At 43.9% G+C, this 15499-nt stretch overlaps 1 protein-coding gene across 1 annotated transcript in view; it reads right to left on the bottom strand.

Moving 5' to 3' along the window:
* RNF11 (ring finger protein 11) overlaps positions 1-9853 on the bottom strand; it is a 30370-nt gene extending 20517 nt beyond the window's left edge. The window contains exon 1 of the mRNA XM_036387488.2: positions 9275-9853. Within this exon, the coding sequence (XP_036243381.1) occupies positions 9275-9397 (123 nt within the window). The 5' untranslated portion in view covers positions 9398-9853. The remainder of the gene's footprint in view (positions 1-9274) is intronic.
* Positions 9854-15499: the final 5646 nt, after the last annotated feature.

Here is a 15499-nt window from a genome sequence, read left to right as displayed (position 1 = left end):
AAACATTAATTTCAGTGTCTTAACTAAATCTGAATTTAGAGCACTAGTTTGCTGAGCCTTTTATGTATTTTCCACTGAATACAGCAGTCCACTGCTTTTTGTTAAGCAACAGTGCAGACCAAACCAGTCTAGCAGTTTGGTATGTCTGCAGTCAAGCAATGCTTACACTCATTTGTTCAAAACCTGAGAGCAATCTCTTCTCTCTCTGAACTTTAAATAAAATTAATGTATTCAGGCAAAATAAATACTAGTCTTAATCTATATTGCAAAATTACACGATGTCTGAATTAAAGATTTCGACAACTGTGTTAATAAAACACTGTGATTAACGTTCAGTGCACAGAACAAGCTCTGGATCTGGCTTTAATTACAGAGATGAATAAAAGTCAGACACAGGCATTGGCCCAGAGTATTCATGCATTATACTGTCCCATAGATACCAAAATAATGGAATCTGATGCACTTTGATCTCTTAGATAAGCCTCCCACAGCTCTGAAACAGAAAGGGCAAGAGCACCCAACCTCATCCAGTTCTGCAGTGTTCACACAGAGTCATAAGAGATTTGTATCCCTACTACCAAGATACATCTTACGGGAATAAATACAGAGAAATATTGCTCCATTTCCTTCTGGCTAGAGCTTGTACACAAATCATCCAGAGAGCCACACAGAGTGAAAGTGGTGAGGACTACAGGGACACTTTATAGTCTCCACAGAGCTATTTATACTTGGACAGTAGTTATGTTATAATATATTTGTGGGATATATTCTAGTCTGATTTTCTCTTCTAATGCAGTTTTGCCATGACACAGATTAGAAACTGGTGGCATGTGGTAGATGTAATGGTTTTAATCGTGGTTGCAAGATGGTCAATTCCTTGCTTTTGTCCAAACCAGCTCAGACTGACTCATTTTTTGCTTACAACTGGATAGTCAAGCAGCTTCATTAAATTTTATTAGTCATAAACCAGGCTGTTCCTTGATGCTTCTAGGACCTCTCTTAGCAGTCCAAACTCCACTGGCATGTGGGCTAGCTACAGTCCCAAACTCTGGGAAACTCAGCCCTGTCAGCCAGCTGAGACTTGTTTTTAAGTGAAGATGAAGATGTCCCTGCATGAGCTTTTGGCCTTGGAGTGCAGGTACTACATGCAAGGACTGCTCCTGAACCTTGCCTCTAGAAATACAGATTGCTCCCTCTGAGTAAAGAGCAGATGAGAGGACATGGAGGCCACTCCAGTGTCCAAAAATACAACCAAGGGAAACAGGTTTCAGTATTGCAAGGATAATAGTCTGCACATTCATCACCACATGCTGGGACTAAGGGAGGAACTGAATTTCCTGAGTCACAGTTTCTCTCATCCTTCCAACAGTTTCAGTCCTCCCCCATGCACCTCAGCTCTACATCATCCCTCAACTAAACCAATGGCTAAAACCAGAGGGAGGACGAGAAGGCTCAAAAACCAGCCTGGCCTTTGACAGAGGGTGTGCAAACGTGCACAGAGAACATGTGAGCGTTGTGGTGGATCAGCAGAAATGCCCAGCCCATAACCCAGCTGGTTGTGATTTGGCTGACGCAAGCGCCGTTAAAGGATGGCGCTTTTATCTCCTCCTCCAGTCGCCGCACGCATCTGCTCTTTGTCCATGTCACCGTGTGTGGATCCTGGCCCAGCAGCTTTTATGCCACCAGCATTCTGACCTTCTCCTTCACTGATGAGAAACAGAGTGGTTGGCAGATTCCTATGGAGGGGCTGGTAAATAAAATAATGGCTCTCTCTAACTGTTTGGTCTCTTGGAGATTGTTTCATTAGTTCATAGGAAAGTCACGGCTGACTTGCTTTAGTCCATTCCACAGATCATTATCTCTCCAAAACATAAAAGTGGGTTTATTTTCTGTGGGTCAGAAACTGACTCCAGATGTACAGCCAGCAACAGCTGATCACAGCACTGAACCCAAGGTACATACGGGAAACAGACGGGAAGAGCTTCCTAAAGGTATGGTGGTCCTAGATTTTAGGGAGGGTGGTACTGCATGTTTGGGTTGGCTTGTCCAAAAGAATGCATCATCTCCCAGCACAGCAAAGATTCATCACCCTGATTAGGCAAGATTTCTTATTACCATCTCCACAGACTCTTCATCCTACTAATCAAGCATCTGGAATGCAGGCTGCCAAATAAATGCTGAACTATCAGATTCCAAAACAGATTTTAGGAGACTTATCTACTGCCTTAAACAGATCTTCTGATAAAGCTCCCTCTCTCCAGCATCAGTTTTGTCATAAATTTCCACAGAGGTTCCTTTTGTAATAGAGGAACATTATTTTATTAAAATCAAATTACCATTGAACACTTTACAAACTTGAATTAAATTACTAAGCATGCCTGCACTAAAGATAAACTTTATTACTCCTTCACTCCTCATTTTACAGTGAAGAAACTAAAGCACAGAGCAGTTAAGTGGTCTGCTGAAGTTACAAACAGAAGAGAAGACATTAAATAAGGATGATGATGGCTTACCCTAGGGCTGCTAGAGTGGGGGTTTTTGGTGGATTTTGTTTTGTTTAGTCTTGGGGCTGGGAGTTTTTGTGGTTGAAGTGCAGTTTTACCCAGCAAGAAGTTACACAACTCTAGCTCTGCTGGGACAGGTCACTGCTATGGCTGTCCCCCAAGAGGCAGGCAGAACATCACAACATCTTCTACAAAAACACATCCTACCTTCAGGGGGGGAGCAAGACATATCTTTGCTTCTGAGACCTTCATAATGTTAGGGCCAATTTTTCTTGTCCTGTAAGCAGAGACTGAAGCTTGCTTTGCCTTTCAGAGTCCACAGAATAGCGACTCTTCAGCTTTTTCCCCCAAAAATTTTTCATTCTTGCTCAACCATGACATCCCTAAAAACCTGCTCATTTTGTAATTCTTTGGTCTCTGAGGAACTGCTTCATTCTCTCATAGAAGAATCATGGCTGATTTGCTTTAGTCTACTCCACAGACTATTACTTCTCCAAAATACAAATATGTTTCCCTGTGCATATGGGGAGGCAGAAACAAGGACAAGCACAAGAACTGGAAGACACAAGTCTGCCACAAGCAAGAGGTGCTATTTTTAGTTTCCTTCCCTTACATTCTGCAACCGGTTTGACTACAGCCATTAACAGGGTCTGCAGAAGTGCTCATCAAGCTGAGCTTCCTTCCTTTGTTGAAGTGATGAGCAAGGACACAGGACAACAATGGGGATAGACTCTGCAGAGCACCTTGAGCCAACTTAAGACACTTCTTGCAGAAATCCACGTGAAGCAGAAACCAATACTCTGTTAAATGTGATTATGAATATATTATCTTCTTTTCATAATGCCCCTTGGAAGATCTTCTGGACAGAGTGGTTAGGAACAGATCCTTACCAACTGCCAACTCAACAACAGTGAATCTAGAAACCAGCTCTAATTTTATAAGAAAGGTGGTAACACAGAGAACTCAAACATTAGCACACTCTTCCCACTTCCTCCAGCCATGCCTAACACATTTTTAACCAACTGTAGTTTAAAATCCATTTTAAGCAGATAAAGCATTACAATATTCAACCAATATTAATTAAAATATTCATTTAAACTGTTCATGAATGGGTACTTTCAAGACTGAAGTTACCTAACTCTGTGATACCATCCACTATCCTTTACTTTCAGGTCTGTTTTCCTTCCTCTCTTCTCCCTCTGCCCCACCAGCTTTTTTCACCAGCAAAATGAAAGACATCCCCCATCAGGCAGTGTGGCAGGCTATGCTGAAACCAGCATGCATTGAGACAGGAAATACAGGTGCAGGCTTTTTCTAACTGTTGTCTAGAAAGGAAGTTTAGACTTAGTACCCTCAAGAAACTTTTCACCTAGAACTGATTACCAGCAATACAATTCTTGAGACAACTTGCTAAATTCTTCAGCTGTGAAAGAATAAGAAGTGTCATGGCATATTGTTCACTAACCAAATAATCTTGAATGCTACTATAATGACATTCATAATACATATATTTCATTTCTGCATGGAAAGTGAACTGTATAGCCCTATACTGATATTAAAAAAAGGTTTATTGCATTGCACATACAAATAATTTACCAGAACTGCTGCATAAAACATGTAATACAGCTTTTCTGAATGCAGGTCTAAACTACATCATAACTATTTATCAGGAGTGACTTTATCACTTAATGCTCAGTCTTTCACAGATAAAATGTTATTCCAGAAAACTATTAAAACACTTCATTTCTGAGATTGCTTGAGAGACCTTATGTAATTCAATGTCATCCTTGAGGAGAAGCACCAAACACCACTGGCTACTCTACCATTTCTTATCCACGCAGCAAACTCTCAACTTCAGCTCCTCCATCACTTTCCCTCCTCATTGCAGCTGAATTTCACCTTGGGCACTGCTGCCAGAAGGGACCAACCAGCAACAAAAACAAAGAGTTTGAAGCCCTTTGAAGTTTCCATCAGACTCAGGAATTGTGGACTGGAGTGATATTCAGCTGACATCCACAAGTGCAACTGTAATTCATATACACCATCACCAAGATGTGGAGGACAAGCAGAAAAAAGGGCAAGACATGCATAGGCAACTTTTAAATATGCTGCTTTCTCTTATATGAAAGTAACCCTACTATCTGGTTTGCTTTTTTTCACTGAGAGCTTTCTGTATGCAACATTTTCCCATTGCATCTTTCCCCTTTTTATGCTGTTCCAACATAGATCAAGAGTTCCAGATTTTTTACAGCCACTCCATGGTAGATTATAACCTGTTACACTACCACAGTCTCCTTTCTTGTACAATACAAGCAGTCACAGATGAGAAATCATTTCCATCAGGGCCCAAGGGAATTTTTTGTTCAGCTCTTTCTATAAATAGGTGCAACTCCTAGATCAGAATTCATCTGGCTAGCAATTTTTAATTATATTAATTGCTGTGCCTTTGAAAAGACAGGATCAGAACACCAATGCAACATATTACTTAAGTCATGAGGAGAGAGTAACAAAGGCTTGGTTTCTCTCTTGAGCAGAAAACATCCAACACTCCCATCCAGAGGGCAAGGTTCACACAGAAATGCAGTGGGCTCTTTCAGGAAGATTCTCTGACTGTTCAAACTGGGCACTCCTTCAGCATCTCCAGGCTGCACCTGCTGTGCTCCTCACTGTGGCACTGCCAGGACAGGCTGATGTGCCACCTCCCTGAACCGGGAGCAGCTGGAGTGAAGCACGGCAAGCCAGAGGGACGAGGACATGCACACTGTGTACAGGTGACACTCAGCTCAGAGGAGGCCAAGGAGGCTATTGCAGCAACCTCAGCTTCAGGAGAAGCCATGAGACATCCTAAATTACACTTTCAAAACCTGCTGTCCCCAACAGCTTTTGGAAGATTATGGGAGCACAGCATTGGGTTAAGCTCCTGTTTGTGATCTCTCGTCTCATTTTGTGCCTACAGCCAAATCAAATGAGTATCCAGGCCAAAAGGTTTTAAATTAATCCCTCCAAATAAAAAAAAAAAGAAAAAAATCCACTACATCTACTGAAACATTTTATCTTGGCCTGTAAGGCAACACATGGTGGTGGTACAAAGTACCAGAGGGTGCTCTGGAGCTCTGCAGGTAAAATATTTTATCAGTCCATCTGCCACATCAACATATCAAAAGAGCTTGTATGAGGTTACTATCAACACCAAGATCTTGTGCTTATTTCTCATGCTTTTAGCTAAGTAATTTAGCAAGTGTCATACATCCTTTTTAGAAGACTGCAGTGTATTTTGTCCACAGTAATACTCTACAGAAACTTAGGGAGAAAAGGTGCAAAGCATTTTGTACTTTACTGGATAAAAATTCCAAAATTTAGTAAAACGGCAAATTATTTCCTACAGCTATTAAGGAACTATTTAACAACAGAAATATGAGACTTAAGAAAAGTGACACATCTGTTCTGCAAAAAAAAAGTCTTTGAGGAGAACTACTAGAATAAGAGAAACTGAAAAAAAAACCTTGAACTTGTGTGGAAAAACAGCAGAGGGCATATTGCCAACAGATGGTGAAGAAGTGGTACACCAAAAAGGAAAACAAAGTTGAAAGCATACTCAATTTTGAGGACTTGAGGAAAAAAAAACAAAACCAAAGCTAACTCCTTCCTAATCACAGATTCCCTGGTTAAAAATGGAGCTGCATGTTCTTAACACTTAGGAAAGCAATTGTAATTTCTGGGTTCTAAAATGGAGGCATTCAAAATTAGTGTCTGTCGATGAAAATGTTGGTCCACTCTTGAAATCACTTCCTTCCTCCGTGCTATGAAAACACATTCTTTTTTTTGGTGTGTTTTCATTTTTTTCTTGTGTTACTGGTTAAGCTCAATGCACTGGAAAATATCTGATGCTTTAATGGGCCACTTTCTTATTAATTCAGACACCTGTTTAAAAAGATGCTTCCTCTCTGAGGCCTTTCTGCAGCAGCTGGTAACAGGTACTGCCACAGGAACCAAGAGACAGGTATTTGCAGAGCCTCTCAAATGAAGTTATTCCCCATTATTCTGTGTCCATACTGTTCAATCCAATTCTCAACCTGACTTTTGGAAGTAGGAATTTTACACAACCAGTTTAAGAGCACTCACTGATCAAAGGAATGTGACATGCTCTACTGCAGTTTTTACTGGGGTTATATTTTGCAGTTGGAACTCAATAGGTAAATAAACACTAAGGCATAACAAGAGTGCCACATGAACACCCCTGGCATAATCCTCTCAGAACACAAAAAAGTACTTTAAATGTCAAAATAATACAGAAGTCATCTTCTACAACTGTCTATCTTCCCCCAGCAAACCTCCTTCCCTTAGTTTGCATACCTTGCAAGAGCTATTCAGGAAGCTGACACACTGTTGCTGCAAACCAAAGAGCAACAGACACATCAGATTTAACTCTCTTCTAAAATACGCAGCTGAAATTTCAGCAGTTGGCTTCAAAACTGTTCACCTTCCAGTTTCTCAAGGCTAGTTGCCACAAGTTTTCAAACTTGTTTTATCCCCTTCCTTGCTTTGATTCCTAATGTCTACACATTATACACTAACTCTGGTTAAGACACTGAAAGAAGTAATTACCAGAAGAAGGGCACAACTTTCCCATTTGTAACTTCGACTCTGAGCAGTTGAAGTTGAAATTAAAATGGGTGACTTACTTCTAGCACAAAAGTAACACTGGAGCATCAGCAATTGTTCGTACTTAAGAGTTTTGTGTAGCTTGTAAACATTAACTAATTTAAAATGATAAATCCCTTCAACCTCTTAAGTGCACAAAATGCTGCATAATACTGTAGCTAAGGCCTATCTAGCTTTTTTTTTTTTTTTTAAGTCACAATCCATTGTGGTTCAAAACCTGTGGAGAGAGTAGCTTTGATTTTGACTATGAGACGCTAAAGGCTACCCTAAGGTGAAGCTTTAGGAGCTGCCAGGATCAGTGGAGGAGTTTTCAGGACAGACAGTGATGTTTGACACAGCCAAGCGCCTGTGGGCACATCACCTGATGCTGCACAGCTTCTTCAGCTGAGGCAAGGTTTGCTATGAATACACTTACTCCATAATAGACACCTGTGGGTTCATTTATTTTACTGTCTGTCGGGTTCTCAGTCAACCATCCACACTTACAGACAAGTTTTTTTTCATCAAGTAAAATTTTTTAAAAACCTCTGACCACAGAGGAAGAGTCCTTATCTATGCCAACATCCACACTAGAAGGCCTGCATAAGGTATAAACCTAATTGGTGACTCTCACAAGAGCTAACAGGTTGCTTTCAAAGGGAAGAATAAGAAAACAAAAAACCTCCTCAAGTCCTCTTAGAATCAGAGATATAAATGCAATAATTGCACAAACAAACTTTTTATGCTGATTTGACAAAAATACAATGAACATCTAAACCTCATGGACCATTCAGGCTTAATTTAGAACAACACAACCTTTAAAAAACTTGATCTGCCACCAAGCACTTTCTATTTACTGGACTTCAGCAAACATAGTTCAGAAATCAGAACACAAAAATTCCTCACATCACAGAATTTATTCTGGCATTCAGCTTTTGCACCCAAACAAAACAATCAGGCACACACTGCCAAGAAACATCAGTGCAGCTTCAGGGCACCAGCAAAAGCTGCTACGTGCAGGGCTTCTCTTCAACACTCACGGGGCTCCTACCAGGGTGGAATTCTTGAACTCGCTAAAGCATTTATAGATTACACGCCTGTCCGGTTAAATACTTCCTGCAATTTTGTTAATTATATATCAGGGTCTGCAATTAGGGAATGACTCCCATCCTAGAAAACATACAGCTCTCAAGTCACCCCCCCAGAATGTGTGTCTCGACTGCCGTTTCTGCAGATGCCTCTGCTATGTATGCATGCTATTATCCCAGACAGGAAAATACTTTCAAAACTTGAATAGAACGTGCAGTTCTACCGCGGGATGGTTTTCCTTTTCATTTTTGAGCGCTGCAGACCGCTTGTTTAGGTCAATACACATTTCTGTAGGTGGGGGTGGAGATCTCCGGGGGCAGACAAGTGCAACCCCAAGTTCAGGTTCCCTTTCTGTGTCCATCCCTTCAGAGGCGGCCAAGCGCAGGCTTTCACACCATCGCCATCCCCGCTCCACATCGGCGCTATCCTCCGCTGTCAGCAAAGCCACCAAAGCAAATACCGGGCCTTTTCCTTCTTTCCCCCTTGATTCGTCATCAAGATGTAAATTAACAGATTCTCTCAGAGACAGGAAAAAAAAACCCAAAAAACGCACCGAACAATGGGAAACACTTCCCCGCCGGTGCCCCACAGGACGGAGGGAAACAGGATCCCCTGCGCTGGGGGAGTTACTCAGCGAGGATCAGATGCTGCTAAAAATACGGGAGCGGTGCGAGCGGGCCCGGGCAAAGCCCGGGCAGGGCCCGCGGTCCCCGTCCCGGAGCGTCCCCGCGCCAGACGGTGATGTCACCGCCGGCGGCAACAAAGGACGCGGCACCGGCCGGGCGGCCCCTGCCCTCCGCCCCCCGCCCCGCCGGCGGCACCGCGCCTCCCGCCCGCCCGGAGCGCCGGCACCGGCCGAGACAAAGCGGCTTCCCCTGCGCTACGTGCGGGCGGAAAGGGAGAGGTTCGGGCCGCCCAGCGCCGGAGCGGCGGCGGCGGGGAGGCGGCGGCCTCCGGGGCGGTGCGGGCCGGCCCCCGGGCGAGCGGCCCCGCGACCCCCGGCAGCCGCGGCGCGGCCCCGCTGTCGCCCCCTCCCCTACCTGATATGGCGGCGGCGGCTCCTGATCCGGCTCAGCCCCGTCTCCGTAGCTAGCTCTGTCCGACTGGGACTCGTGGAGCAGCGAGATGTCATCCGAGGTGGGGGACTTGAGGCAGTTCCCCATCTTCCCGGGGGGAGCGCGGCCCCCCCTCCGCCTCCTCCCGCTCCGGATCCGCGCCCTCAGCCTCCCCGCCGCAGCGCGCAGCCCGCAGCCGCCCCGCCGGGGAGGCTCATGCCAGCCCCGGCCCTAAGCGGCTTAGCAGCTGCAGCCCGGCCGCCTCCCGCTCCGCTCCGCAGCCGCCCCGACCCCCGAGCCGGGGGGGCGGCAGGACGGGCCTCCCACCCCCCGTGGGGCAGCGGGCTCCGGTGGGTCCGCCCGCCCCGCGGCTGCCCGGCGCGGTTCTGCTTCCCGGTCACCAGCTCCCTGCGCACTGGGCTTTGTCGCACGGGCCGCCCTGGCTCCTCCTCTCACCCCTCCCCGCCGGGCGCGGGGAGCAGCCGCGGGGCCTCGCTGGGCTCCGCGCCCCCCGGCCCCGCCGCGGGGACAGCCCTGCCCGCCCCCGACGGAACGAGGCGGGACGGGACGGGCTGGGGGACCCAGCCGCCTGCTGGGCTCCCCCGGCCCCAAAATGGTGGGAGCCGCTTCGCTCCGCCCCCGAGCGCGGTGTTTGTTTGTGTTCCGGGCATGGCGGAGCCGGCGGCCGCTCGGGCCCGGCGGGGCGGGACGGCAGCGGGGACCCCGCAGCACCCGGCCCAGCCCGGCTGAGGGGCTTGTGCGGACCAGGGACCTTCCCAAGGGTTCCCCGCGGGCGGGTCCCCAGGCAGGGAACGGGTTCGCCGTGCTGGTCTCTGGCGTGACCCGAGGGCACGGTCAGGGTAGGCACAGGGCAGTGAATCCAGAGTGGAGCAAAACCAGCAGCAGGCACTTGGCTTTTGCATTTCTAAAGGTTTTTTATGCAATGAGCAGGTACTATATTTAGCTCCTTTTTTTCCCCTTCATAAAAATATATCCTTACTTGGATATAAGTATAGATAAGTACTGATAAATGCAAATTTGAGGACAGTGAATGCTCCTGTGTCCCTGTGTTAGTGTGCTAGCACTGACCCGCACAGAGTGGAATATACTATGGTCCTTTGGTTCCCCAAAATGCACCCTTGGCCTTCAGATTCACACCATGGAAAATACTTTGAAATCCAATTTTTAAAGTGAAGTGGTTTTTAAGGTGAAGCAAATGTAGAGAGCAGCTGCAAAGTCCAGTCTGTAAAGCAGTACAGCGTGGCTGCTGCTTATCACTGAGTTCTCTGCTGATACAGCTCGTGCCTGCTTTGCACCTCTTGGATCACAGTATCTCCAGACCTGTTGTTCACAGTGACATTTTTGGCCCCACAACTTTTGCTGGTGGACCTCAGTCTGGGATCAGAGTTTTTGCTGATTATCCTTATGAGCTCATTCTTGTATATTTCATTTTATTACTGTTTAGGGTGGTTTGTTTTGCTGCTTATCAATGCATAAGTTAAACAACCCTGGTGTAAAGCCTATGATTGCTGCCATTTATGGTGTTCTAACACGGTTTCAGGGTTTTCTATTCACCAACAAGGAAACTGAAACTGAAAATGGGGCAGGATTGTGACTGTTGCTCAAGATAGAGGCTTTGCAGTGGTGCATTGTAAATAATGACTGTTGTACATGGCTTGCTCATTTGGGTGTTTATCCTATGAGTCTGTTGGCTTGGTTTAATAGAATTAGGCAAGCAATTGTTGGAGGGGATCCAGTGAACCACTGCCTCACCCAGCCGTGATTTCAAGGTTAAGGCAATGTCAGAGCTGTCTGCTGTGAGAACCTGGTGATGGAACTCCAGCATTGTCACTGGTATTTTCAGTTGTGCAGTGGCACCATTGGGAAGGAGATTATGGGCAGCTAAAAGACTGAGTTATCTGCTCTGTCACGTTTTGTTTCCTCTGTGAGGCTCAGGCCTGTGTCGTTGATGTAGTTCAGTGAAAACCACAGGTCACACTGTGCTGTGTGTGAGGCTGTGATCACAGTTTGATCCTCCACAGTGAGGAGGTCCTATGGAAACCTGTGGTGCCTCCCTGCTGGCTGACGTGCCAAAATAGCCTTTCTTTGGAAACCAGAGTGCAAACTGGTCTCATCCTGACATGCAGTCAGGACATAGGTGGGATTTCCTCTGCATCTCATGGTAGAGATGTTGCATTTATTTACCCTGAGGCTGATCTCCAGAAGGAATAGCTGCTAATCCCAGTTACAGCTTTCCCCTTAGTAGGTAGAGGATGCTCCAAACCTGGGCATGTTTTAAAAAAAATGCAGACTTGTCAAGTGCCAGAAGAGACCATGGTGGACTCACAGAGACCAAAGAGGAAGCAGAGGTTCGTGTTTGGCCTTGCAACAAGACAGACTGCACCTGTGAGTGCTCTGAAGGGGAAGAGCTGCTACCAGTCATGCCTGGATTCTTTGAAGTAGGGGTGGTTGAAGGCACTCACTGCTTTTCCTGGCCATTCACTCCTGTTTTGTCAGATAGGTCATTAATAGTGGCTTTGCACCACTGGCTCAAAAGTTGTACAAAGGTCCAGGAGATAAAAAATGGAAAAATTTTAGTGTTCATAAATGTCTTTTAATATCCCTGCATTTGCTGAGGTATAGCTGTGAGCCTACTCCTTTTGCTACCACACTTTTTGCAGGTTGGGGACGAGGAAGCAGAGAGATGGGATCCCTCAGAGGATGGCATTTATGAGTAAGGCTTCTTTGTTTTAGCAGAACCATAGGACAGTTTAACTGCTTACTTCAGTTCTCTCTGGTTTTTACTTCCTCTACTTAGTCTGGGGAACAAGTAATAGTCAGAATGGATTTTCTAAAGCCTTCAAATGCTCCTATAGAGGAAGAAAGATTCATTGTGGTTTAGGGCTGCACAAATACTGCAGATGGAAAAGATCATGCAAATACAAAAATTTGTGTCAGACTAATATCAATACAGAACTGGCAACACAAGTCAATGAACCTTTTTCTCTCCTTTAGACATTTAAACAGTTGGCTGTCGTCTGTTGTCAGGGTGGAAATGTTCATGTTCTGAAGTTTGCCAGTGTACAGAATTCTTGCTCTGGTCCACCTCGGTACAGCAATGTCACACGTGGGTCTGTCCTCACCACCTTCTGGCAGCTAGCATCTTCTCTCTTTCAAAACAGAATGGAAATTCAAGGAAAAAAAAGTTTTAAAGTGTGCAGAGAAAGTTTATGTTTTATTTTACAGGCTTTTGATATGAGAGGAAGCGAGTGACATATTGATGTATTCTTAAGGCTCATATGAGGTAGCTAGAGATGATGAACTGTTTTGTTGAAAAATTCATTTCCTTTTGAGTTGAAAATCTAAAATTCACTGAGGACATAAAAAGTCCTTCTTGTTAGGAGTTTCCTCTACAAAATTAACGTCATAAATTGCCTAATTTTTAGATGAAAGACCCTTTGATAACACCATTTTACATGGTCCATGTTCATGTTATTGTTGGATGACATTTTGGATATGTTTAATATGTCATGCTTAACAAAAGTTTTTGAAAGACCTTTTCTGTCCTCAGCATGGAAAAGTTTTTTCACTTCCTTTTCTTCCATCAAGCTTATTTTCCCAGCACTTATCATCTCTCATTAGGTCTTATCTTTCTTCTGGATAGGATTGTTTTCCCAATTCATACCCAGAAGCCCAGTTGACTTCTGAGTGCAATCTTTCCATGCCATGATACCCAGAGGTACAGAGATAACTCTGTTTGCTTGGGTAATGTTGGTGAATAGAACGCAATGCAATTTTAAAACCTTTTTCTGGAAGGAAAAAAAAAAAAAAAGACTTTGTATACCTCTGAAGAATGGAAGTAAATTACATTCTTCCATTATGTGTGTGAATCTGATTACGAGGATGGTGGAATTAATTTATCTGGTTATAAAGGACATGGCATCTTCTAAAATGCACATGATTATTTTTAGTTTTGTTGATTTTAGCTGAACTGTAGACGTTTCTCAGTGTATGTTACAACTGCATATTGCTTTCTGAGACAGAGTGAATGCAGCACTAGAAAGCAATTATGGAACTAATATATTTCCCTGAAATGGACTTTGTGATGCAGGATTTTACTCATGTTTCTAAAAATTACTTAAACTTCTGCCTAAATTATCCTGGTATCGCAAAAATGCCACTTATATCAATTTATCCAAAAGATACCATCTTGGTAAGGAGAAGTATTCCATGACTGGCAAGAATAACTTGCCTTCCATAATAATGGTTTTCCCCAGGTCCAAAATGTTTTTTCAGTGAGGAGTGTAATGCCTGCCTATTCTGTGTAGTGGGACACCTACACTGTGAGCTGCAAAGAAGAGAAAAAACATGTATTTTGGGACTAAAACACCCAAGCAACAAAGCAGACAGTCATCATACAAAAGTAACCTGTTCAAACCAACCCTCTGTCACCCAGCTTCCTGGGGAATTTTGTGTAGGAATCAATTTTCCTTTTTCTCCTTGTACCACATGTTGCCATAGTCTCAACTTCAAGAATGATCAGAGACCTATAAAGCATGATCTAAGGGGGAAGATTGAAAGAATTGGGGTTGTTTAGTCTGAAGAAAAGGAGGGTGTTGGGAAAAATGGTAATGATCTTTCAAATATATAAAATTTTTCTCTGCAGACAGAGAAGGAATCAGTTTTTCTTTATGTTCAGTGGGTCTAGGGCAAAAGGTGATGGACTTGGAGATTTAAAGTAGATATTAGGAAATTATTTCAAATTGAAAATGTAGTTTGGCAGTGAAAATGATTATCTGGGAATCTCATTTGCTGAAGGCTTTGAAAGGCAGATTAGGTCACATGTCTCAGGAATGGTTTTAGTTGCAGTAGATTATATGGAGATAACCCCAAAAGGTTCCTGGCTGGTTTATGATGTTTTGCTTCTCTCAGGTGATTTACAGCAGATGCTTTACTGCTGTGTTATTTTGATTCTCACTCTTCCTTATATCCTCAGAAAATGCCAGGAAGAAAAGTAGGTAAAAAATTGGGTAAGTAGGATGAGTGGGGACGTTCCCAATAGCAGAGTACTAAGAAATCCCAATTCCTGCAGGAGAGCTGTTGTGCTTCAGCAGAGTGTGACGTGCTGACATGTCACATTCAGCACGTGTGGCATTCAGCTTGTCCTCCTGACAGGCTTTGGGACACAAGTGTTGGGCTGGCTTTCAACAAGTGCTGAAAGTGACTGGTTAGTCAATACCCAGAAATCAATGTTTTAAATTTTAATTTTAAATTTTAATTGGGGCTTCACTTTTTGCTGTGTTCAAGTATTTCCTGAATTTGCAAGGAGTCAACTCTATCCACAGTTATCCAGAAGCCAGATTTTAGACTTCTTGTTCCTCCAGTTCTCTGCAGCAGTAAGGTAGTATCCAAAGTGTTGGTAATTCTTTGAAACAGAGTTTAGGTATTAATATTTTTAGTTAAATATGCATTCTGCTGCAAAATTTAAAACACCTCTCGTTCACCTTCTCCATACTCTTCCTGGTTTTTTTTCTTTTTCACCATTTTCCCTATAGCCTAAAATCTCTGTTTTCTTCCTGTAGGTAACTGTAGGTCTTCTTTAATAAAATAGTGATAAAATGACACTTGAACAGATTCATGAGAACCTGTGGAGTATGACCTGTCAACTCTGGTTGGCAACTCTGCCCAAGTCCAAGATCAGCTATGTCTTTGTCATTCCTTGACAGAAAACTGTTGAAACTCTTTCTGGATACTGAGTGATGGCTATAGGTACTGTGTTCTAATCCCTTGCTGCTCCACAAAATTTCCTGTAATATTGCTGAAAGTCAAACTCTTTATTATGTATTCTGTTTGTATTGCTAAAGCAATTTTAGATATCTGAAAACTCTTACAGTGCTTTGTTTCAGTTTTTCCTTATGAATCATGATTTTTAATTCTCTGAGATGTTTCACTGTCCTGCAGCCTCATTCTTTGGTCCACTTTTCCAGTGAGCATGTCACCCCAAGCTGCACAGTGATCCAATTAAAACCTCAGTGTTTAATAAAGGAGTATTACTTAGTGTGTACAAAAATGCCATTGATCAAATGTAGTGTCCTTCCTTTTTCCCAGTACATTATTGCCTGCAGTTTGTAGCTCCTGTCACTCCCTATCCTTCTCCATGTAATTCCTGCCTACTCACATTTTCTTATTTTCTGCTTCTCCAGATGATTA

Source organism: Molothrus ater, chromosome 9 (assembly GCF_012460135.2).
Source record: "Molothrus ater isolate BHLD 08-10-18 breed brown headed cowbird chromosome 9, BPBGC_Mater_1.1, whole genome shotgun sequence".
In the NCBI taxonomy this organism is placed as follows: Eukaryota; Metazoa; Chordata; class Aves; order Passeriformes; family Icteridae; genus Molothrus; species Molothrus ater.
Note: the sequence above shows the minus strand (reverse complement) of the source record. Positions and strands in the feature narration are given on the sequence as shown.